This window comes from Chelonia mydas, chromosome 11 (genome assembly GCF_015237465.2).
Source record: "Chelonia mydas isolate rCheMyd1 chromosome 11, rCheMyd1.pri.v2, whole genome shotgun sequence".
Classification (NCBI taxonomy): Eukaryota; Metazoa; Chordata; order Testudines; family Cheloniidae; genus Chelonia; species Chelonia mydas.
This window is the reverse complement of record NC_051251.2, coordinates 28,865,873-28,891,704: the sequence shown is the minus strand read 5'-3', so window position 1 is coordinate 28,891,704 and position 25,832 is coordinate 28,865,873. Positions and strand designations below refer to the sequence as shown.

Genomic DNA, 25,832 nt, shown 5'->3' with positions numbered 1-25,832 from the left:
TTAAACAGCAGCCTCCCACTCCTGGAAAAGCCTTATAGAAGAAGAGAATTTTATGCTATGCCCTTAGGTAAATAAATCTGGGGACTGGTAGACTAAGAATTTAAGACAGGTGCCGCGAGCTTTAGGGTCTTAGTGGATCTCAACTATCAAAGAATCACATATGGTGAGAAGTGGTCTCTAGAGCAATGCTCAAACTTTAGGGGACTTTATAGATTAAAATCAATTTATTAAACTTCATCTAGAAATCAACTGATCAGTAGTGCAGATCACAGACGTAATATACTCCTTATTGCGGAAACTATTTAATAGATGAATAGCTGCAAATTCTAGATGGCCTGAAAGTGCAGCCCCCATGTAGAGCACATTAGAGTAATCCAGCATTGAGGTGACAAAGGCATGTAACGAGGTCTACGTCTCAAAGAAAACACCACTGCTTTCTTGCCAAATCCCAAAGAGAAAAGGCATTTTTGGCAATTTCTGATACTTAAACATTCAGTAACAGCTGAGAATAAGAGAGACTGTTTTGGTATCTCTTCAGTAATTTTGCTCCACATTTCTGCCACCATCACTGAGATCAGAATTTAGCTCAATATACTAAAAGGTACTACACAATATGACAACTACAGCAGACCACGTGCTAGGTATTTCTGACTATACAAAAAATGCTGAATTTATTAAATCCTTGTATTGCAAACAGATCAATATATGAGCACATATAACTGACTGTATTTACTAGGATGAGGATGGTGTGTTTTCATCCTTGTAAATGGACCATGACATTTTATTCAACAGTGTAACAACTTTTTTGCAAGCCTGTCACTTTGATAGTTACTGTTTCGCTTGCCTAAACTGATAAATGTTGAAAATGCATTTGCTCTTGTGAATGTCAGTGAAATATGATAAAGATGGTATTGTTAATTCCTACCAGCACATGTTTGTTAAGAGTTTGGTATCAGTTTGAAAGAGTGCCATCAAGGAGGGATGATACCACTTTATTCCAGTCAGTCAAGCAGAGAGTAATTAACTGTCCTTCAAAGTAAAAAAACCCCACAAGCAGAAGTGACTTTGCTAATAATGATTTGGTAAAACAGAGCGAAAGTCACAACACAACATTCACAGTTATTCAAGAATGTTTGCAAAATTCTTCTTCACAAGTAGCTGTATAAGAGTAACCTGCTGGGGTCATTATGTGGCACTCACTCCTCTGAGGGTGCAGGCCAATACCTCCTAGTCTTCATTTGAAAAGCTGGAGATTTTTCTACCTTGAGCAGCCTTGCTACTCATGTGACAGTGTACAGGAGTCACACACGACTGTGTACAGGAAGGATCGTAAAGCACTCTAACTTTTGGTAAGCCACAGGCAAAACCTCTGAGGACCGGATGATTCAGGAAATTGGTGATGGAACATAGAACCTTTCAGGTGATTAAACCCAAAACTATCTGTCTAATAAATCAGAGGTTGGCTAGTCATTTCTCTATATGAAGTGAGTTGGTGGTCTCCACCCAGTACCAATAGGTCTGCAACATTAAAAAAATACTACAATTGACAGTATCTGTAAAGAATTCACAATTTCTTTTCTACTTACATTGTTGTTCTTGTTTCTTCCTATTTCCTCTTGCTCCTTCTTCTCCACTCAAGTCTTCTTCCTAATTGCCCCTTTTAACCTTTCTTCACTCTGGCTTTGTTCGTTCCTCCATGCTTTCAATAATATTTGGAATAATCTTGCACTTGAATGCCACTCTACTGCAGCAGTAATTCAAATCCGTCCATGAAGCATTTCTCCCAGAAAGACTTTCAGTAACAGTCCTCCTAAACATTAAACTCTAGAAAATAACTAGGTATGTACAAAAAAAATGTGAAACAAGACATCTTTTGCAACTGGAGCTCCATGGGAACAAAAATCACATTCTCCAAATAGCATTAGTCCTCCACCTCCAGAATAGTAATCATTGTATTGTGTCCTTAACATATTCGGATTGTAAGATTCACGCATCAGAAATTGTTTTACCTTATCCTTTTTTTATCTTGCATAGCTGTTGCACTACAAAAATATAACAAGAGCAGGCAAAGGACTTAATGGACATGGAGAATGAAGTGCCCTTTTGTCCCTTATAGTGGCACCTTAGAGATACAATGGTACTTGGGCAGGGCAAGGAAGCTTATGCAGCTACTCCCCTTGCCTATTCCAAAAATGGTAAAGTAAGTTCAGACTACAGTGTTGTCAGTATGATGCATTTCATTAACAACATTTTAAAAGTCTCTCACATGTCATTCTTAAGAGTTATGCACAACATAGGAATGTAGAGATCCAATTCAAATCAAAAATTTATTGCAGAGCTCTTCAGAACCCAAGAAAAAATTTACTAAGTCTCAAACACTCACGCTACTAAATATACTACATGATCAAGTCACTATGGAAGACAGAATGGAGAGCAAAATGAAATGGACAAATAAAAATGAGATCTCTGGTTGGTCTGACTACTGTGAGAACAAGAAAAGGAGTACTTGTGGCACCTTAGAGACTAACCAGTTTATTTGAGCATGAGCTTTCGTGAGCTACAGCTCACTTCATCGGATTTATTTGAGCATGTAGCTCACGAAAGCTCATGCTCAAATAAACTGGTTAGTCTCTAAGGTGCCACAAGTACTCCTTTTCTTTTTACGAATACAGACTAACACGGCTGTTACTCTGAAACCTGTGAGAACAAGGTGCATGGGAGAGAAAAACGTGCACTAGTGACTCTTAAAGAAATTGAGACAGATTCAGTCTTCCTCTGTGGAAACTGGACCTTGACACAGAATGAAAAAAGAGAAGGAAAATGATCACAGAGCTCTGCCCTTAAGCAGCATAATTCCTCACCACAATTACGAAGGTCAACTGAATGGATTAGAGAGAACATGTGGAAGATAAGAGTGATGTACAAACACAGGACGAAAAGGAAATTTTCCAGGACTTCTTTGAAACATTCCACTGGTATTAGGCTTTGTGACAGTTGGTCCTCTGAGCCCCTAGGGGGCGATGGAGAGCTATGGTCCCACTGGCAGGCCTTACTCACACCTTTCGGGCGCTGGGGAATTAACGGGGAAGGTGCGCTGGCCCGAGTCTGCGGCGCACAGTTCTGCTACCCAAGGCAGGTCGGCCGGGGTAGGGGAACGCAGGCCCACCCAACTCCACTGCGTTCCAGACCAGGGCCCGGTCAGTGGAGGGAGGCGAAGGTCCTGCCGCTTGGGTCAGCGGGGGCCATCCGCGCACGCTGACCAAACATACCCACCCCACGGTGCAGTTCTGCCCCTGGGCTACTTCCTACCCGGTCTCTCAAGCGGGTCTCTCTGGTCCCTCCAGCTCGTCCGGGTATTCCGCTGCTGGCAGCTCCAGCTCCCCCTCTGTGTCAGACTCACGCTGGCCTGGGCTACAGCCGGGCCCCTCCAGCTCGTCCGGGTATTCCGCTGCTGGCAGCTCCAGCTCCCCCTCTGTGTCGAACTCACGCTGGCCTGGGCTACAGCCGGGCCCCTCCAGCTCCTCCGGGTACTCAGCGGCTGGCAGTCCTGGTCGCCACAGGCCTTCCTCCCGGTCAGGTTCCTCCTGGCCCAGGGCCTCCCATGCGTCAGCAGCAGCATCGCGAGGGAGCAGCCAGCAGCCTGTGTCTGTCTCCCTCCCTGGTGCTCTCCTCACTGGACAGAGGGCCCCGCCCTTTGTACTTCCTGTCCCACCCCTCCCCTTCCGGGGATTGGCGTAAGCTTGGTCTGGCCCCACCCACTCAGGCCGAGAGGGTGGCTCTTTACCCTCTGGTTCGGAGGGGAGCCACCCTGGCTCCCTACATACCCCACCCCTCAAATCCAGCTCCCAATCTTCGGAGCTGGCATCCTCACCCTCTCCGAGGCGGGATAGGAAATCCGCATTGGCGTTGTCTCATCCCGCCCGATGGTGAATCGTGAAGGCACAGGGCTGCAGAGCGAGATACCATTGCATCAGCCTGGCATTATTGTCCTTCATCTTATTAAGCCACTTCAGGGGTGCGTGGTCCGTAACCAGTATAAAGGGGGCCCCGAGGATGTAGTAGCGGAGAGCATCGACTGCCCACTTAACTGCTAGGGCCTCTTTCTCCACGACGGAGTAGTTCCATTCTCTGGGGAACAGCTTCCGACTGAGGTAAACAATCGGGTGTCCCTCCCCGTCCACCACCTGCGAGAGGACTGTCCTAAGCCCTATGCCTGAGGCATCAGTCTGATCAATAAAGTCACGATGAAAGTCAGGGCTGAAGAGTACTGGATCGCTACACAGCCGTTCTTTGATAGTTTGAAAGGCCGTCTCGCACTCGTTGGACCAATGCACCTGGCGGGGACTGTCCTTGGTCAGGAGCTCCGTTAGCGGGGCCGTAATGCTTGCGAAGTGGGGTACAAACCGCCGGTAATAACCAACTAAGACCAAGAATTGACGCACCTGCCTCTTCGTGGTCGGCACCGGACATTCCGGGAGTGCTTGGACTTTCCCAATGAGGGGGCGGACCTGTCCCCGGCCCAAGGTGTACCCCAAGTAAGTGGTTTCCTCCCGCCCGATTTGGCATTTTTTTGGATTGGCCGTAAGCCCGGCTGTGCGGAGGTCCTGGAGGACTGCCACTACTTGATTAAGATGTTCCTCCCAGTTATTGCCATAGATGACCACATCGTCCAGGTAGGCCGCAGCATACTTCGTGTATGGTTGCAACACCCGGTCCATCAAACGCTGGAAGGTTGCCAGGGCCCCATGTAGGCCAAAAAGCATCCGGGTGAAATAGTATAACCCTGAAGGGGTGGCAAACGCGGTCTTCTCCTTGGACTTGGGATCCAAGGGGATCTACCAGTACCCTTTGGTGAGATCTAAAGTGGTGATGTAACAGGCCTCCCCGAGCCCGGTAGAGGAGCTCATCAACACGGGGCATTGGATAGGCGTCAAATTTTGAAATGGCGTTTACCCTCTGGAAGTCAATGCAAAACCGCCGGCTCCCATCTGGCTTTGGTACGAGGACGACGGGGCTCTGCCACTTGCTCTGGGAGTGCTCAATAACACCCAGATCCAACATCGCCTGGACTTCCTCCTCTACGGCCTCCCGCATTCGCCTAGGCAATGGCCGGGTTCTCTCTCGGACCACCACCCCGGGTTCCGTCTGGATCACATGGTAGGTGAGCGTAGTCCACCCGGGTTTCGTGGTGAACATCTTGGGGAATGCCCTTACTAAGCGGAGTGCCTGTTCTTGCTCCTCAACTGTGAGCGTCTCTGCTAGCTGGGGCTCACCATTATCCGACTCCTCGGGCGGTTGGGGCCCCAGGTCCGGTTCGGGGGGACATGGGGCAACTAGGAGCCCTTCCCGGTCCTGCCAGGGTTTTAAGAGGTTTACATGATAAATCTGTTTTTCCTTATGGCGACCAGGTTGCCGAATCTCGTAGGTGACCGGCCCTACCTGGCGGAGGACCTCATACAGACCCTGCCAGCGGGCAAAAAGCTTTGATTCCTCCGAGGGGAGCAGGAGGAGTACTCGGTCCCCTGGCCCAAATGATCAAGCCTGGGTGCCCCGATTGTAGTGCTGCTCCTGGGCTGTGTTTAAGTTCTCCCTCGCGAGCTCGCCCGCCCGCACCAGCCGCCCCTGTAGTTGTAAGACGTATTGCAAGAGATCCCGTGTTGCGGACGGGTTGTGTTCCCAAGTCTCCCTCAAGAGGTCCAACACCCCACAGGGTCACCGCCCATAGAGGAGCTCGAACAGGGAGAACTTCGTTGACACCTGTGGGACTTCACATGAGGGGGGATTTTAGTCTGCAGAAGAGAAGAATGAGGGGGGATTTGATAGCTGCTTTCAACTACCTGAAAGGGGGTTCCAAAGAGGATGGCTCTAGACTGTTCTCAATGGTAGCAGATGACAGAACGAGGAGTAATGGTCTCAAGTTGCAATGGGGGAGGTTTAGATTGGATATTAGGAAAAACTTTTTCACTAAGAGGGTGGTGAAACACTGGAATGCGTTACCTAGGGAGGTGGTAGAATCTCCTTCCTTAGAGGTTTTTAAGGTCAGGCTTGACACAGCCCTGGCTGGGATGATTTAACTGGGACTTGGTCCTGCTTCGAGCAGGGGGTTGGACTAGATGACCTTCTGGGGTCCCTTCCAACCCTGATATTCTATGATTCTATGATTCTATGATTCTCGAATTGCCAGTAGTAAAGGAGAGAGCAGCTGGTCCCACTGGCAGAGGTCCTGGGTGGGGAAACGCCCCAACATTCCCTTCAGGGTCCGGTTAAACCGTTCGACCAATCCGTCAGTCTGGGGATGGTAGACCGAGGCCTGCAATTTCTTAATCCCCAATAGGGCACATACCTGACGGAACAGCTTAGACGTGAAGTTGGTCCCTTGATCAGTGAGTATCTCCCGTGGGAGGCCCACCCTTGCGAAGATCTTCACGAGCTCCGCAGCGATAGTGCGGGTGGTGATACTTCTTAAGGGGATGGCCTCGGGGAAGGCTTGTAGTCAGGACGAGGATGTATTGATGGCCCACCTTACTTTTTGGAAAAGGCCCGACCAGGTCCATTGCTACCCGCTCAAACGGTACACCTACGACTGGTAACGGGACCAGGGGGGCCTTCCGTACCCCTGCCGGGGCTGCATGTTGGCAGTCCGGGCACGACGCACAGTAATCCTTCACCTCACCTCACCGGTGGACGCCGGGCCAGAAGAACCTGGCCAGGACGCTGGCCACAGTTTTTTCCTGCCCTAAATGGCTGGCAGCCAGGATGTCATGTGCAAGCTTCAGGACAACCCGACGATGAATGCGCGGGACCACGAGTTGGGTCTGGACCTCTTGGGTCTGGGGGTCTCGGTCAAGGCGGTAGAGCCGCTCATGGTTGAGTTCAAACCTGGGCCATTCGGTGGTGCGCCGCGCCTCCACGACCTCACCATCCACCCGGGCCAGCTGCTCATAGGCAAACCGGAGCGTAGGATCCTCCCTTTGATCCCGGCTAAAGTCCACCAGGTCAGGAGGGGGACGAGCCATTTCCAGGCCATCCTGCCCAGGGGTGGGACCTTGGTCAGCTCCAGGGTCGGAGCTCGAGTCAGGTCCTGTCTTCTTCTCAGGCGGGGGCTCCCTTGAATGCCTCTTTGGTGGGTAGGGATTGGAGCACCTCGACGAAGTCTGGCCAGTCATGGCCCAGGATCACTGGATAGGCAAGGGATGACGCCACCGCCACATTCATTAACTGAGTTGCTCCGTTCACCGTGATGGGGACCCGAACCCTGGGGTACGATTTTACATCTCCGTGGATGCACTGAATCCATACTTCTCCAATGGTCCGCTTGGTGTCCGAGAAGAGCGCCTGGCGGACAAGGTCTGCCCACAGCCCGAATCAACTAGACCCACCACGGGGACCCCGGCGACTTCCATGGGAGCTGTCAGTTTGGCCACGGAGGGCGGACGGGCCCGTCGCTCCCCGACGCACACCAGGCCAAAGTTGCAATCCATTGCAGATGACCGTACTCGCCACATCGGAAACAAGGTCCTACCTCTGGGCACGCCGGCCACGTGAGGGCACCAGTGGGGCTGCAGAGTGGGCTGGGGCCCGGTGCTCGGGTTAAGCGTCCAGGGCCGGAGAGTCGTGTGGACTCGGGGCGTCGGGAAAACTCGGTCCTGCTGCCATCTGGTCGTCGGGTACGGTGGGGTCTGTTGGTTTGGGAGGTGGGCCCCCTCCATTCAAGTTTCTGTGCATTGGGTCCAGGGTTTGGGGGGCGGGCGGCCGGTCCTATCAGGGCCTCTGCCTCGAGAAAGTCCTCCATAAGCGCGACGGCCGTGCTCAGACTTTGTGGCCGGTGCTGCAACACCCAAGCCCTCCCCTGGGGTGGGAGGATGTGCACTAATTGTTCGAGGATGACCTGTTCAGTCACCTCAGCTGCGGTTCGACGCTCAGGTTGGAGCCATCGGGTACCTGCGTCCTTCAGTTCCTGGGCCACGGCCTGGGGTCTGGCGCCCGGTGGGTAGACCTTTTCCCGAAACCATCGCCGAAAAGTCTTCGGGGTAATGTCGAAGGCATCCAAGATAGCTGTTTTCACTCGAACATAAACGCGGGCCTCATCATCTGGGAGCCCACGGTAAGCCTTCTGGGCCGGCCCCGTCAGATATGGGCCGAGGAGTGTCGCCCATTGGTCAGGCGCCCAACCAGCCACTGAGGCAACCCGCTCGAAGGTCACTAGATAGGCCTCCGGGTCATCCTCAGAACCCATCTTGGCCGGACCGATCGGTGGGGCGGGAGGGGTCAGGGTGGCTGCCCTCTCCGGTTGAGCACCACCATGGCCCGGCCACAGGGTTGCAAGCTGCTGGAAGCATTGGGTTTGTTTTTCATGGTGCTAGGCCCCCAGCGTTTGAAGCAACTGCTGCTGGTGGGCGCCCAGCTGCTGTACGAGTTGGTGCTGCTGCTGTTCCTGGCTCTCAGCCACGAACTTGATAAGCCTTTCCATCTCCATCTTTCCAGTTGGGGAGCTTCAGAGGCCCCCTCGGCTAACCCCTTTCTGGAGGGATAGGGATCACCTGTCCTCCGAGCCCCTAGGGGGCGATGGAGAGCTATGGTCCCACTGGCAGGCCTTACTCACACCTTTCGGGCGCTGGGGAATTAGCGGGGGGGGCGCCGGCACGAGTCGGCAGCGCGCCCCTCAGGCGGGGGGGGCGCCGGTATGGGTTTGTAGCACACAGTTCTGCTACCCAAGGCAGGCTGGCCGGGGTAGGGGAACTCAGGCCCACCCAACTCCACTGCGTTCCAGACCAGGGCCCAGTCAGTGGCGGGAGGCGAAGGTCCCGCCGCTTGGGTCAGCGGGGGCCATCCGTGCCCGCTGACCAAACACACCCACCCCACGGTGCAGTTCCGCCCCGGGCTACTTCCTACCCGGTCTCTCAAGCGGGTCTCTCCGGTCCCTCCAGCTCGTCCGGGTATTCTGCTGCTGGCAGTTCCAGCTCCCCCTCTGTGTCAGACTCACGCTGGCCCGGGCTACAGCCGGGCCCCTCCAGGTCCTCCGGGTATTCAGCGGCTGGCAGTCCTGGTTGCCACAGGCCTTTCTCCCGGTCAGGTTCCTCCTTGCCCAGGGCCTCCCCTGCGTCAGCAGCAGGATCGCGAGGGAGCAGCCAGCAGCCTGTGTCTGCCTCCCTCCCTGGTGCTCTCCTCACTGGGCAAAGGGCCCCGCCCTTTGTACTTCCTGTCCCACCCCTCCCCTTCCAGGGATTGGCGTAAGCTTGGTCTGGCCCCGCCCACTCAGGCTGAGAGGGTGGCTCTTTACCCTCTGGTTTGGAGGGGAGCCACCCTGGCTCCCTACAGGCTTAAAGAGCCACTGAAATCCAATAAAACAAATGTCTTTCAAATTTTTCCATTTAGAAACAATCCTGGTCATTGCATCTAACTGCATTTCTGAGAGCACTACCGGAAGACTGTGTTCCACTATGACTACTGGAGAGAGACAGATGCCTTCAGAACTGGAAAAAGTCATCTTTTCAGTTATCTCATCAAAAAGCTTCCCCTGCCCTCCTGGATCTTATCTGGATTGAGCTTTATTGAGCAACCAGCCATGTCACAAAGGCATTGCTATCTAGGGCAGATCTGTAGAAGTAGACATTGTCCATCTGAGCCCTGGGTAGCTCACACCCTCCTTTAATGGCCTCGTTTGAATTATGAATATAACAGAGAATAGGAATGATCCCTGAAAAACTCCACATCTGAGAGCCTTTGGGAAAGAAAAATTGTTCATTGCAACTCTCCAGAATCTATCCATAAGAAAAGAACCAAGTTAATGAATTTATTATACGAGCTGAGAGTATATCTGAATGCTCATTAACTTTCTCTTAGTTGTTCATTTCTATACTTGTTAAATGCTTTAAAAATCCCTAATAGTATAATCATCCTTGATATATGTTCAGAGTAGCATAATTAAAGTTAACAAAGTTTTCTGTCCATTAATATGTGAAGGAAAAGGCCACGTGTACAATGTTTTTATGCAGCCATGCAAATTGCAATACATTCTTTTTAAGTTTTCTACAAAAATATATACTTCAGAATCTCAATTTTCATCTAAAAAATAAAGTGCAGGTCAAGACTTTCAAAAGTAACTAGTAACTTTAAACAGACCCAATTGTCAGAATGCACTGAGCACCCATCCTCTGAAAATTGGGCCTCTTTTAGATTACTTATAGGGTGACCAGATATTCTGATTTTATAGGGACAGTCCCAATATTTGGGGCTTTTTCTTATATAGGCTCCTATTACCCATCCCCCAGTCCATATCCCAATATTTCACACTTGCTATCTGGTCAGCCTAATTACTTAAGATGGGCACCCAAACGTGGAGGCACCCAAAGTCACTAGTCTTTTTAAAATCTTGTCCTCACTCTCTAGCCCTTATGGTTCCAAATGTATTCTTAGACTTGTGAACTAGCTGTAAACCAATACAGCAATGTTTGCCTGAGCCTGCAGATAGAGGAAACAACAGTTCTGAGAAAAGCATGAACTCTCCCCACTCACCTAAATGAAGGGTTAGCTCTGAAACCTAACAACAACAGGTTTAAAATATGAACACATAATTATGTCAACACTAATTATTTATGAAAAAACATCAAATTTGTTGTATATATTGGTATTGTGACAGATCTCTGTCCTTGTCTCCGTGGGTCCCACGTTTCCTGGCAGATTTCGCTAGCCTTAGAGGCTCACTGTGACCCTTCACATAGCCCTTCTCTCTCTAGAGGCAAGGGTCACAGCCTAATGAGCCATTTTCATCAAAAGCCAGTGAGGGAGGTGAGGAGAGGCTATCCTCCCTTGCACAGTCTCTGTTGTCTCCCAGTCTCAGTGATTAAGCTGTGGGGGCAAAGAGGGGAGCCTGGGCCCGCCATCTACTCTGGGCTCCAGAACAGGGACCGTAATAGCATCAGTTATGGTAGCTGACTTTTTAGAAACAGGACGCATATAATTCCCTGGGCTACTTCCCTATAGCAGCCCCCATTTTCTCAAGCTTCACTTCACCCTTGCCTCAGGGTCTCCTTCCTTGTGCCTGATATGGTGTGTACTGCTCAGTCTCTCCAACAGCGCAACTTCCTCCTACAGCTCCTGACATGCACGCCCACCTGACTAATTGGGAGGCTTTTAACTAGTTTCAACCAGGCCCTGATTGGCTTCAGGCATCCCGATCAACCTACCTGTCTTCCCTGCCTTCTGGAAAGATCTTAATTGGCCCTACGTGTCTTAATTGACCTGGAGCAGCTGCCACTTGCTTATCCTGGTAACAGGGATTTGTTTAGCCTGTGACTAATATATCTGTCTCCCACTACTTTATTGTAGACATCTGGCCTTGCCCCATCACAGTATACATTGGGGTGAGGTGCAGTGGGGCAGGTCATTTTTTTTTTTTAATAAAGGCTTACTAGTGTGGGCAGTGTGGCATACAATACCCTCCTGTTCCCCAAATACAAATTCACCACTTTCCTTTCCCAAAAGGGAACAGAAAATAGAAGATATACTTCCTCCCCCATACATAAAGCTTCAATCAGCTTCTCTGGGATGAAGATTCCCATGCCTTCAGAGACTTTGAAGCCCCCTGTCAGCTGCCAAAACAGACGGGTTTCCCCTAACAACTTCTACAGTGCAGTAATAAGCAAAACCTGCACCACACTGAAAACATGAGGCACTTTAAAATAAGAGTCATATTAATTTATTTAAGTAACAGTAGCACCAAAAGATCCTGAAACTGGCAGTGCCACAATTCCAATGTTTCTGCTGTATAATTTAGGTTTATTGTTCAAAAGCCATGGGATCAGACTAAGGATGTGATCCTGCTTTTACTGAAGTCCATTATGAAACTCCCATAGTCTTTAGAGAGAACTGGATCAGACTTACATTTTAGCACAGAATACCAAAGCTGAAAAGTTCAGATATAGATTTGGACTTGGGGGTGTCTGATCTGTTGTGTTGGTAAGTCATTTTTAAAATTATGACCTAGGTCCAGGTTTGTATTTTGAACAGCCATAAATCTGGATATATTCAGACCCAGGGTTTTGTTCCCAGCTGTAGTTTGCACCATTATACAGTATGAAGTAAGGTACCACCACAATGTTTGTAGGGAAGGGATGGGCAGGCAGACACACAGTGGAATTCCTCTGCCATTTAAAGGCCCTGAATACCCTACAATTTCCAAACTCCAGACATCGCTTCAGGATATATGAAATTTGTATTCAATATATTACTTTCCCATTTTTCCTTCCTGTACTTTACCTCATCTAAAGTAATGAACAGAAAAATCTGGGGTGAAATCCTGGCCCTATTGAAATGAGCTGAAGTTTTACCATTGACTTCAAATGGAGCTGAGATTTCACCTGCTGCGGTTCTTAATTAGTGTTGTGCAAATGCAGGGCAGGGTTTGCAAAAGGAATCTCAACCTGAACCCTACAGCTTTGTTTGTAGGGGCTGAAAGCGAATCTGCTCCCTGCAGATACTCTTGAAGACTGGAGTTTGTGAACTTGAACCTATAGCTTGTTCTCTCCTTACCCCCAGGACCATCATCTTTACTTTAGATGTGTTTAGAAAGGTTTGTTCAAGGAGGAGGGAATGGCTGCTGAGGTGGTGGTAAACTGGGATCAGGAAGTTAGCTCCCCTGGCTTCTCAGCTATGCAAACTACCACAGTCCATGTTCAGATTTCAGGAACATGGGCTGAGGTTTGGCAAATGCAGGCTGGTAAAGTATGTAAATGAAATGAAAATTACCCAGCACAGCATTGGGACTTCGCTGCTGAACAAAATCCTCAGACTGCCAGCTGTTATAAATATGTTTCACAGCCTTTAAATCTGGCATCCTTTATATAAAACATAATGGCAGTAAGTTCTTATCACAATAGTATTAACAGACAGTTGTCCACTGGTAACATAATGGTACTTTGTTTACAGATTTGGGGATGGGTGCCAGGCCAGCAACTGGACTATATTATAGCTGTATCATTCTAATATATTCTGGAGAAAAATTCTAAGAATAAGAAGCTGACTTCCATCTTAGCACCACAGTGAATGTGGGATCATAATGGCTCCAACGGTATCAGAATATTATTACAACATGGTAATTCACTGGTATGATACCCCCAAAAAGAGAAATGTGCCAGAGACTCCATGAAGTCTATTAGGAAATTTGCTATTGCTATCAATTTTATGTGGAAGTTTCTCAGACACTTCAGTGACAGGCAGAAGTACAAAACCCAATACAAAGTGAAGACTGGTAATGTAAGGTATTATAGGGAACATTTTGTAAGGGATCCTTTGTAGGGTGCGATCTCTGAATCTCTAAGTTCCTATATTAACGCAGCAAGTCACAGTAATACTAACTGAACTTAAAAACCTTCATCAAATGACAAGACATACCCACTAGAAAGTATTTATCATTCTTTTCTATACCAAACAGTGGAACGTTAAAAGAATAGTCATGTACCATGACAACTTAATAAATTGGCATAGCGTTAGTATTATGCACATTAACATAAGCATGAACCTTTTTCTATTGTACTTCTCAATTTCCAGTTTAATGTGTGTTGGGGGAGGACAGAAACACCTATGTGTTGTGTTCCATGACATGCAGTGGAGTTGAGCACATCAGATTTGCTTTTATTGCGCATTAGGATAGCTCAAAAACCAGCAGTTACCTCTCAGACATGCAAGAGCCTTCTTCATTAGTGCAGAGCAGAGTGGGTGGGGAAACCTGTTCATTTATAGCATTAGGGGAGCAGAGGTGGCAGCAGAAGAGCTATTGGGATAGAATATATTTATCAAGGGAGGAGACAGAGCAGTAAATTGTTTAGTTGGTTGCTTAATTTTATTTAGGAAATCAGAAACAATGGTGGAGTGTGGGGAGGTTCAGAGCTCAGAAATATTTTATTAGAGAAGTGTGAAAGGGTATTTAATATCTAATCGCCAACGCCATAACTTATTTTGGCCACCAGATGCAACTGATAATAAATGAGACTGCAGATGCACTATTTAGTGCTCAAGCAGCAGTATTTATGGCAACATGTTTCCAAGAGACATAAACATGAACCATGGTTCCCAATACAATATTTGCTTATTAAAACCTATCCCACAATAAATTCCTTCATTTTGACAAAAGAAGCTGGTTGGCAGTCATACTTTCAATATCTTTAAAAATAAGTAACTTAGTAACAACTAAATTATTGTCGCTTCTACAGTTACAAATAATAGTAAGTCCTATGATATATTTCCATGCAGTACTTGAAACACAATGATATTCCTTGACAGGGACTTTATAAACTTCAGTCAGAGCTTCCATTTATTTTTAAATGCACAATCAGAGAAGGTGTCTATGTAACAGTTTTCTCTCAACCTTTAGAAACCCTATTTCATGAGGTATATAGCAAAGATCTATAAACTTAATGCATTTTCACAATAGACAAATCAATGTTTTAAATCTTGTCAACAAATTTGTGACAAGATTTCTGTTTAACAAATATTTCTTCCATCTATTATACACATAAGGTATGTGTATAAGGTATGTTGTTAAAAATGTGTGCTACCATTGTAAATGCAGAGTGTCCAATGCATACAGTAGTTTGTCAGATAAACATGTTTCTATGGAAACTACTGAAATGAATGCCTCATTTTCTAAACTTGGCCATAACCCCAAACTTTTATTACAGCATCCAAATGTTTCATTAACTTGATTCACATGATCACAACACAGCCTAAAAATAGGAGTACTTTATCAGTTTAAATAAAGTAGAGTTACTGTCACATTGAGAAAATTCTCCTCCAAAATAATATTTTAAATAATTTGTCTAGCAACTTCAGTACCATTACCCTCTATTTATGGTATTGGACATAATTAACATTAGCATAGTGTTTACTACAGCTTAGCCTACATCTTGGGGGCGGGGCAGAGGGAAATGGAAAATGTGCATGCACATTAAATACAAAAAAAGTTACAACAGTAAAGAGTTTCTGGCATCATATGGATATATATTACAAGCAAAAAAACTTAATTAAAAACATTATTAAGGTTGCAAAGTCAAGTACTCACAAGTTAGGAAATAGGTTCCTAAGCAATCTGCTATTAAAAACCCAAGAAGTCTCTACTGAACACGTGCAAACTGATTTTTCAAAGGCATTTAACTTGGCCAAATTTGGGCAGATTTTCACAAAAGTGACAGTAGATAAATCCCTGTCACAAAGGCCAAATGTCAAGTCCCTGCTCCCAAGCATTTTTTAACATAGGCAAAATCATGTATTTTTCCTTAGCCTCACTTTCAAAAATGGCTGATCCATTTTGGCTGAATTTTTCCAAAAACGTTCAGCCTGAGTCAGACACCTGGCCTGGAAAATTTCAGCCCATACAAGTCTGGCAGTTTTAGGTAACTGAAAACAGTGCCTTATAATAGGAAGTGTCGGCAACTTAGCCCTGCCTATAATAAAAAGTATTTAGCGACAGTTCTGCTTAGTTATATTTTCTGTTTCTCCCCCCCCCCCCTTTTTTTTTTTTATTACTAAGGCTACTAACATTGATGCTTATAAATTCTTCTAATCCTGCATCTTATTCTTCAGTTTGGGTTTACTCCTAACACCACTGAATTGAACAGGACCAGGAACAAGCCTGTAATGCTTATTTGTGACAAATCTCAGCTAATTATTTCAAAATGAGATGTTTAGGGCTTCAGGCAAATTAAGCAAATGAACTTGCAGGCAATGAAGTTCCTATTTGATGTCAGCATCCCATTAATTTAAAAAGGGAAAGAGGAATGCAGATTAGATTTTTTTCCCCAATGTTTTCTATAAGACACCAGTTACTGTTTAATGTTTGACAAACTGACTGAGTAAAGGCAAGGGAATTTTGAGGTGGAGACACCTGGTTTTAACTAGAGCTGGCCAAAAACTGGAAATCCCTTCCTGTGAAAAAATTCTCGGTTTTCATTCTGAACTGGGACGAAATGTCAAAAATAAAAAAAATAAAAAATGGAATTTTTCACAGGGATTTCAAGCAAAAATGTGATTCAGGAGAAACAAACAGAAATTTTTGGCTTGCCAGCTGCCCAAGTCTATCTACCTGGACTGGAAGGCATGTTCCCAGCTGCTGTGTAGATACACCCTGAGTTGCATGTGGTCCAGACCTAGCGACCTCAGATTAAGGGGTTTCCCAAGTAGAAAGTACAGGACACAGACAGGAAAGGAGGACAGGCAGTATACAGAGATCAAGGGGGCTAAGGCGGGGAGAGAGAGAGAGTGTTTTATTTTGGACATTCTGTTCAAAGTTAATAGCCCTTGTGTGCATTTATTTAACTACAGGCAGATCTGGTAGCTACACCTCTAGTTAAGGTTGCCCAATACTTTGCTTTAAGAATCCTTTTTCAGTTATGTACAACTTTCTGAAATTTTAACCTTTGAAGCTGAAATTTTACTGACTACCTCAAGCTAATTTCCCCACACATACACCTCATAAAAGGTTTGGCCATTTCTACAGATTAGTTTAGGAAAAATATATTATTTTGCCCTTTCCCCCCCAGCTAGTTCATTGAGAAGGAAGCATTCTTAGAGCAGGGACTTGAAATTTAGGGGTGGGATCAGGCAGCGGTATCCCTGGTTTCAGGGATGGGACTTTTACTTTCCCCATGAAAATCCATCCAAACCGGCCAAGTTATAAATCTCCAAAAGTCTCAATTCACACATGCTCAGCAGAGACATGTTAGAGTGTGGCAGCTAAATTTTTCAAAGACTCCTGTACTGGCGGCTGAACAAGACTTTTACCCTGCAATTACTCCTCCCAGTTTATAGGAGGTGCTCTGTTTCTCCAGTGCTCTAAATGCTGGAACCTTCTGGCACCCAAGCAGTATGGAGAAGGAGAAGTACTACAAAAGACCTAGTCTGGGTCATCAGTGTCTATCCAATGAATGGGGAACCAAAAATCTGTTTCTACTCAGTGAACAGGCAACAGCAATCTTCTTTAGGATGATGTTGAGGTTAATATTTAAGGCAATCAGATAGAACAAATTATGAGCATTTAAAATTAGAGAACCCCAAATTACCTTTTTTCTTCTATTTCTTAAAAGTAAATTCTTGATGTGATCCAGGGGTTACTTTAACTAACTAACTTCTCTCCAACAAGATGCTTGCTCAAAAAACAAGAACAAACATATGGCATAAAGAAACCATTACTCAAATATCAACTCCAGTTTAGGATAACATTTGCATCAAGATGAAGAGATCGTTCAGTTGATCCCACCAAATACAGCAGACACTATTTCTTACCATTTGGCCTCCACTATACTGGCTAGCAAACCTAAAGATGTACAGACAAATGCTAGTGGATAATACTAGACAAGGATGTGCTGTTCCATATTGCCACTGTCCATAATTTAGCAACAGTTGTGCTGGTATTAACTTTTTGAATCATTTAATCTAATGCCTCAATCGGCACAAGAATACTTGACACCTTAATTTAGGAGATTTAACAATTATCGCAGATTAGAAGGCATGGAATAACTACTTGTTATTTTACTCATGGCTAAAAATGTAGTTGTACAGAAGTAGAAGTTCTTCCCTCCTACAAATTAACTACAAGAGTAATGGATTATATGACCTTACAATAATTAGTACATAGATTCTTGGTCTACCTTTGAAAATCTATTTTATTAAATAATGGGTATAGGTATATCAATTACCTGTGTTGGCTTTTATGCAACTATTCATTAGGCAAAATAACTGCTGTAGTTTGCACAGTACAGTATTGTCTTTAAAACCAAAAGCTTTTTATACAAATGCTATGTTAACAGAGCATATTAGACTTGACATTTAAAAACAACTAAACCAGGCAATTCCAATTTAGAGAGTTGCTTCGACTTCACTCAGCATGTGGTTACCAAGTAAAGTAGAGGGTCTCAAAGGGCATGGTTCTATATTCATAGAAACTGAAATTACTAGGCAGAAGCAAGCAGCTAAAGATGAAATTAGATCGTCATCATTTTTGTTTAAGTCAGAAGTTTAATGTAATTTTAACAGACTTTTTAAAAAAAACATGCAATGCACAAGAAATCTTCCAATGAAACTGTAGAGTCCCTGGGTCCCTCATACAACATGAGTATAATTATTAAAGTTCTGCAATGAACACTGTTACAACTTCAAGTATTTTTCTAGGAGCAGAGTAACACACACACACACTCTCTCCATATTGTATTTGCCAAAATTCTGAACAGGAAGGTTATTACTACATATTCTGTAAGACTTCCTCCACAAAACCCAGACACCCAGCTGCAGTAATACTACAATATAAGTTTAATAGCTTCAGTTGCAATGGAGAGAAAAGGAGAATTCTGCAGAGAAATCTTGTCACACCTATAACACATTAAATCCAATAAACTGAATATTAAAAATCATGAAAAGTAGACACCATGGTTTACAAGAAGATACCGACTGCAGTCTAGTCACCCAAATTACTTATGAAGTAAAATCTGGTAGATTATGTAAGAGGTTTTTTTAAAATAATTTCTTTAGCTAATCCATACAGATTAGCAAAACGTTTAGCCCTGTGGTAGTCAAATGCATATATTTCAATATAAATATAAATATATAATTCAATATAATATTCAATTTATATTCAATATAAATTCTGAAGAGAGAAAAAAAAACCCTAAATAAACCGACATTAAAAAAACAAGCACAGACTTAACACCAAAACAAAAACCATTGTAGAATTGTCTCATTTTTTATTTTACAAAGAAATCAGCAAGCAAATAGTTAAGATTAGTGTAATTATCTGTTAAAGGCATGTTCTGACAACAGTACAGTATCTTTTGAGAAATCTCTACCTTGTACTTTAGAGCAGTGGTTCTCAACCAGGGGTCCGGAGCCCCCTGTGGGGCCACGAGCAGGTTTCAGGTGGCGCCAAGCAGGGCTGGCATTAGACTTGTTGGGGCCAAAGGCAGAAAGCTGAAGCCCCATCACATGGGGCTGAAGCCCGGTGACTCAAGCCCCACCACCTGGGGCTGAAGCTGAAGCCTGAGCAACTTAGCTTCGTAGGGTCCCCTGAGGCATGGGGCCTTTGGCAACTTCCCTGCTTGCTACCCCTTAACACTGGCCCTGGGTCTTGTATGCAGAAAAACAGTAGTTATGGGCCGTGGAGTTTTTATAGCATGTTGGGGGGGAGGGGGCCTCAGAAAGAAAAAGGTTGAGAACCCCTGTGCTCCTCTTTCTGCAGCTCACGATAAAGGCAAATCAATTTTTAGTTACTATAGGCCAGATCTTGATCAAGTATTCCCGTTAAAATCAAACACACTAGATTACCCAGATCTAAAACCTAAATGCAAGAAATTAAAACAAATAAGAAAATATCAAAATAGATAGACATACCAACATATCCCTAGGAGGCCTTTAAGCACCTTTATTATTTAGTTAGGGCTTTTGGTTTATTTTTATTTAGTTTTGTTTGTTTTTTTTTAAAATGGATGAAATCCTCTACATCCTTTCTCAGACAGAGGTATTATTGACCAAAGTCTTTATTCAAATTTTTGTAACAAATCCAATTCATGTTCCAAGAAAGAGACAACCTTTTATACTTTCATTTATTTTACAACTGAATATTTCAGACATACAAAACCAACTCAATCACTAGTTTTAGCCTTTGCAATAGAATTCTATTTATTTATTTCACTATAAATAAATGAAGCTCTAAACTCAGTATAAAGACAGGCAAACCTACATCTACTTCCTTAGCCTGGCTGAGAAGCTAGACAGATTTTTGCTGACTCAGGCTAACTGCTTTTGGCAACTGATCTGACTGAATCAGTTCAACAAATGACAAACTGATCATTCCAAACTGAAGTGATCCACCATGAGGTATTTCAACTTTTAACAGAAACAGCAATTGAACTGAGCCTTACAAACATACAAAACAAAAACAAATGGCAGAAGGATTGATTTATTCTCAACTTTTGTCCACAGATCAGTGCATTAATCCACATATGCATTTATTATAAAAATGATGGCCTTGTACACTCTCTTTTGCATACTCTCATGCAAAAGATACATTATAAATATAGTAGTTAAATGGGACTTAAGACTCAAACTACTTTGCCTCCTGCATAGGCTGTACCTAGACTCCCTAGGAGGGGTGAGCAACTAATTCATAATGAATAATTTATTTGACAAATTTTACTTCCTCTTCTGTTTGTTAATTTTCCACTTATTAAGAGTCTCCAATGTATTCGTTAATCAAAATTCTCTCTCAAATAGCAATGACTTATTCTTGCTCTGGGAGGTTGTTTTCGAACAAGTATCAGTCTACATTTGGATTGTGTTATTTGAACACGTAAGACAGATGGTGCAATGGTATTCTCTTAGCCAATGAGAAACTTTAGAACCAAGTTTGCAGTACAAATATTCACAATTACACATTCAAATTTGCTTTCCACGACTATTTCTGTTATAATCTCTTAAGATTCAGTTTCCATTTAGATAACTGCCAGTAAAGCAAATTATTAAAATATTGAAGAAAGCAAAACGGACAACTCTAGTTCATTTAATCATCTGAATGAATATTAGAGGAAGGGAGGTTTCTGGGTGGATGCGGGGGTGGGGGGAAGAAGGGGAGTAGGATGGAGGAGAAAGGGTGGCTAAATATTTGCCATTCTCTACCCCCTGTGCAGCTACAGTTAAATCAAACATGATCCTGATGGCTCTGTATGGAAGAATAGGTAAAAAAATATATATGTTTTTTCTTTTTTAAGTTTTATGACTAGAGTTAAACCAAACTTTTAATTCAACATGTACCATAATAAATGCAGTTACATAGACTCTGCATATCAACTGATTTGCATGTCAGTCAACAGTTTTTCCTTTATGAAAAACTCTTCACAGAACTGTGGTTTCTCCTACACAAATACTTACATATAAATGGGACTTGTATATTTAATTTTGTTTATACCAAATTGTCTGAGCTGCTAATATGCTAATCGTCTAATACTAAAATAAATTAACATAACCAACAAACTGAACCAATATAGTAATATGAACCAGAATGCTTAAGATTCTGATATTTTGCCTTTCTAATTTTGAACAATATATAACATAACACAGTCCAAGTTCCAGGTCAGGACAAATTCTTCCAAACAAATCTGTGACCTTTGTACATAATTTAGAACTTGGGCTTACCCCTTAGAGCAGGCAGCAGTGACCTCTCTTTCTTGTCATCACATTTGTTACATTCACTGAAGTACAAGAGTAAAAAGACATCCACAAGCACCCACATCAGAGAGGTGGCGAGAACCACCTTGCAGTAGACAAATCTCCTCATCTCGTCTTGGTTTTTAGTTCACACACTAGTAAAGATGGCTATTGCTGGGATGTATCCAAGCCACACAGTTAAATTCCAGTATGAAAGTGAAGTCGAGAGCATCCACTGTAATTAAAGAAAAAAATATCTGAATTACCTAACAAGTATACATGGTTTAAGATCCAAAAATGATACAAACATATAATGCTGAGATGTTTTTACTCTATTTTAAAAATTAATCTATTTTCCTTTCTCCTGTATCTAAATATCATCTTTGTAATGTTAACCCATCTTACGAAGATTTGTTTCCTTTGCTTTTGTAAAGAATCCAGTTCTTCTGATTTTGCCTGTGCTGGATTATATTTTACCTAGATGTCTGTAAATCCAAAAAACTGAGTGACCCTGCCACTGAAATTTAGACCACCACTTGAGCACCAGATGTCACTGAAGGAAAACTGCCACTAGATAATCTACCTATGTGGAACACTGCCTTGAAAAGAGTATGTTTGGAAAGGAGGATTAAACTTAACTATTTGTAAGCGGGTGAATAGTCCCACCATTTTGGGGAACTTTCCTGGCTTCTGCACTACCCTGGTGAAGTGGGCTAGCGAAAGGATCTGAGTCCTCGCTCCCACTTCCTTTACCCAGTGGCCTCCCGGCCCTTGAGGACTCCCCTTCCACTCTCCTGTCTGGCAGAGTCACAGAATCATAGAATAACAGAGTTGGAAAGGACCTCTGGAGGCCATCTAGTCCAACCCCCTGCCCAGAGCAGGACCAATCCCAACTAAATCATCCCAGCCAGGGCTTTGTCAAGCCTGACCTTAAAAACTTCTAAGGAAGGGGATTCCACCACCTCCCTAGGTAACCCATTCCAGTGTTTCACCATCCTCCTAGTGAAAAAGTTTTTCCTAATATCCAACCTCAACCTCCCCCACTGCAACTTGAGACCATTACTCCTTGTCCTGTCATCTGCTATCACTGAGAATAGTCTAGATCCATCCTCTTTGGATCCACCTTTCAGGTAGTTAAAAGCAGCTATCAAATCCCCCCTCATTCTTCTCTTCCATAGATTAAACAATCCCAGTTCCCTCAGCCTCTCCTCATAAGTCATGTGTTCCAGACCCCTAATCATTTTTGTTGCCCTTCGCTGGACTCTCTCCAATTTCTCCACATCCTTCTTGTAGTGTGGGGCCCAAAACTGGAAACAGTACTCCAGATGAGGCCTTACCAGTGTCGAATAGAGGGGAACGATCACGTCCCTCATCTGCTGGCAATGCCCCTTCTTATACATCCCAAAATGCCATTGGCCTTCTTGGCAACAAGGGCACACTGTTGACTCATATCCAGCTTCTCGTCCACTGTCACCCCTAGGTCCTTCTCTGCAGAACTGCTCCCTAGCCATTCGGTCCCTAGTCTGTAGCGGTGCATTGGATTCTTCCGTCCTAAGTGCAAGACTCTGCACTTGTCCTTGTTGAACCTCATCAGATTTCTTTTGGCCCAATCCTCCAATTTGTCTAGGTCCCTCTGTATCCTATCCCTACCCTCCAGCGTATCTACCACTCCTCCCAGGTTAGTGTCATCCGCAAACTTGCTGAGGGTGCAATCCACACCATCCTCCAGATCATTAATGAAGATATTTAACAAAACCGGCCCCAGGACTGACCCTTGGGGCACTCCGCTAGATACCGGCTGCCAACTAGACATGGAGCCATTGATCACTACCCGTTGAGCCCGACAATCTAGCCAACTTTCTACCCACCTTGTAGTGCATCCATCCAGCCCATACTTCTTTAACTTGCTGACAAGAATACTGTGGGAGACCGTAATCCCAACAAGGCTCGTAACCCCAACAAGGCTGGGCCCAGGATTCCTGGGGGGCTCAACCCCCAACCCTGCTGTGGTCACCTAAGACTCGGGCTAGGGTGTCCCCACTCCAGGGTACTCTCTCTGCACTGGGCACTTCTCTGACCCACTGACCATTACATACAAGTTAAAGCAAATGCAAGTTATTTAATCAACAATTAATTTTAAAAAGAATAAGGAAAAATGGGAAAGGTTAAAGGAAACAAAACAACCCGCTCTGTGGCAGGGAACATCACAAACAGTGTCTCTGGAACGTCAGGGCAGTTCACAGTCTGTTCCTTGTAAGTCCCAGGCCGCCTTCTCAGGCCCTGGCTGCGCTGCAGGGATGCTGTGGGTTGGACACTTGGCTCTGGTGGTGGCCACACGCTCTCAGGCTCTAAGTGGTAGGACCCTTCTTCCCAGTGTCGCCCCCGCCCTGTCGGGGTTACGATCCAAGCCTGGCCTGCAGAGCCTCTTGGCTGAGGCGTCTCCTTTTGCTGGTCCTGCTGCCCAGGGTCCCCCTCGCTCTCCTCGGCTGCTCACCGCACCCAGCTCTGGATGGCTCCAGCCCCAGCTCCACCACTCTGTCTCAGCACTGCTGCTGCTGCTGCTCTGCCTCCAGCTTCCTGGGCTGCTTCTTTGGCCCCTCTGCCTCTGGTTGCTACAGCTCTGCTCCCAGGACAGGTCTGCTCTGCAGGCTGCTTCTGTGACTCTGCTCCCAGCACTGACCTGCTTCCTGGGCTGCTTTTCTGGCCCCTCTGGCTCTGGTTGCTGCAGCTTTCTTCCCAGGGCAAGTCTGTTCTCTCTGGGCTGTGCCTCTGGCTTTGGGGCTGCAGCTCTGCTCCCAGGAAAGGGTCTGCTCTCTCTGGATCTGGCATGGCTCTGCTCCGCAGCTCAGCTCGGGCCCCTGCTTAGCTCGGCCCCACTCTGTCTGACCCAGGCAAATCCAGCTCACATGGAGGACAGGACCTCCCTGGCCTCCTGACTCCCTGATTAGCCTGCCCGCCATGTCATTCAGGCTGACCTGGAGCACTGGTCTCTCCCCATTGTTTCTGGGGACTATCAGTCTCAGGGTCCTGATTTCCCATAGACCCTTCCCCTTTTAGTACTGGGAGCTAGCCAACCAAAACACCCCCACTGAATGTTAGTAAGGGGGCAACAGTCCCCTTACATATTCGTCGTTCTACTGTAATATATTAAAGTTAGCTTGTAAATTTAAACTTCCACATAACTACAAAGAGCATTCCACGCAGAGATAGGAAATCGTATAGGACACTTCCTGTATTGATGCCAGGTTTCAAAAGCAGCATCCTAACATTCAGCAGCTGGATACCTTACCAAGGGCCTAATAAAACAAAATATGCCATCTATTAGCACTTACATACATGTCTTTTCCAAAAATAAATGACAGTTTAGAGAGAGCCCTCATTTGGAAGAGCGTGCTCCACTGCGAGGATCCAAATTTGAATCTACTTAAAAGATCGTATTAAAGAAAATGGTAAACTACCTTCTTGATATTGAAAAAACAAAATCTATTGGCTTCTCAAGAAGAGAGTAACAAGGCTAATAAAATTTCATCTTCTCTGGGGGACCCAACTAACTCAGGGCATGGATTACTTTACAAGTATGTGTATATATGCCACACTATCCCTCTACTACACTGGTCTGCCCCCTTCTTGTAAGAATCCTTCTCACTAGAGCACTGAAACAGGAGGATTCTTGTATATTTCAATATTCTCCCTGCTGATTAAAAACAAAAACAAAAACTGAGAAAGGATGCAATTCAAACATACTCTCCCTCAAACAAAACCATAGCTGGTAAGCCTGATTTTAGGCTAGTGAGCAATGAGCCTTAGAAACATTTTCCGCTCTAGCTTTGCCCTTATCTAGTCCCTGTTTTGTATTCTTTTATAGTGTCAGCAGTATGCTCAGAACTCTACAGAACATAGAAGCTGACACACTCCTTGTCCCAAGGATCTTACAATTCAGTTATGACTCAAAATATTTTTATGTGCCTTTGTTGGTGGATCACCATTGAATGGTTTCATTTTGTGGGGTGGGGTGGGAACGGGGAGAGGAGGAAGGGTTGGAAAAAAGCAGGAGAATCTGCTGCTCATGCTCCGTTACTCCTGTCTGGAGCACATTAAGAGTACTTAAATAGCCACTAGAAGAATCACAATGAAGGGAAAGAAGATTTAAAGAGCCCTCCAAACCACTTCCAATAAGGGATAAAACCATCCTCTTAATTTTCAGCATAGCTCTGGGAATAAGATTAGCTGGTTAATTCATGTTCCTTAGAAGCACAAGGTATGCCTACATTGCAGTTAAACACCTGCAACTGCCCATGTCAGCTGACTCAGGCTTGTGGCATTCACATTCAGGCTCAGGCAGGAGCCCGAGCTCTGGGACCTTCCCCTGAGGCAGAACTCGGGCTCCAGACTGAGCCTAGACTTCTACACCACAATTGAACAGCCCCATAGTACAAGCCCAAGTCAACTAACACGAGCCAGCCACATTGCAATGTAAACATACCCATAGAAATGTAGGGCTGGAAGGGAGCTAGAGAAAATATTAAGTCCAGCACCCTGCACTGAGGGGCGACCAAGTAAACATAGACCAACCATGACAGATGTTTGTCTAACGTGTTCCTAAAAACCTCCAGTGAGGGGAAGTCCACAACCTCTCTCCGTAATCT

At 45.0% G+C, this 25,832-nt stretch overlaps 1 protein-coding gene across 3 annotated transcripts in view; it reads right to left on the bottom strand.

The window, feature by feature from the left end:
• The window catches only part of GALNT13 (polypeptide N-acetylgalactosaminyltransferase 13), a 331,481-nt gene that overhangs the window by 284,308 nt on the left and 21,341 nt on the right, over positions 1–25,832 (bottom strand). For all 3 annotated transcript variants that reach the window (XM_037912743.2, XM_043525194.1, XM_037912744.2), the window contains one exon: positions 21,175–21,421. In XM_037912743.2, the coding sequence (XP_037768671.1) occupies positions 21,175–21,316 (142 nt within the window). In that variant the 5' untranslated portion in view covers positions 21,317–21,421. The remainder of the gene's footprint in view (positions 1–21,174; positions 21,422–25,832) is intronic.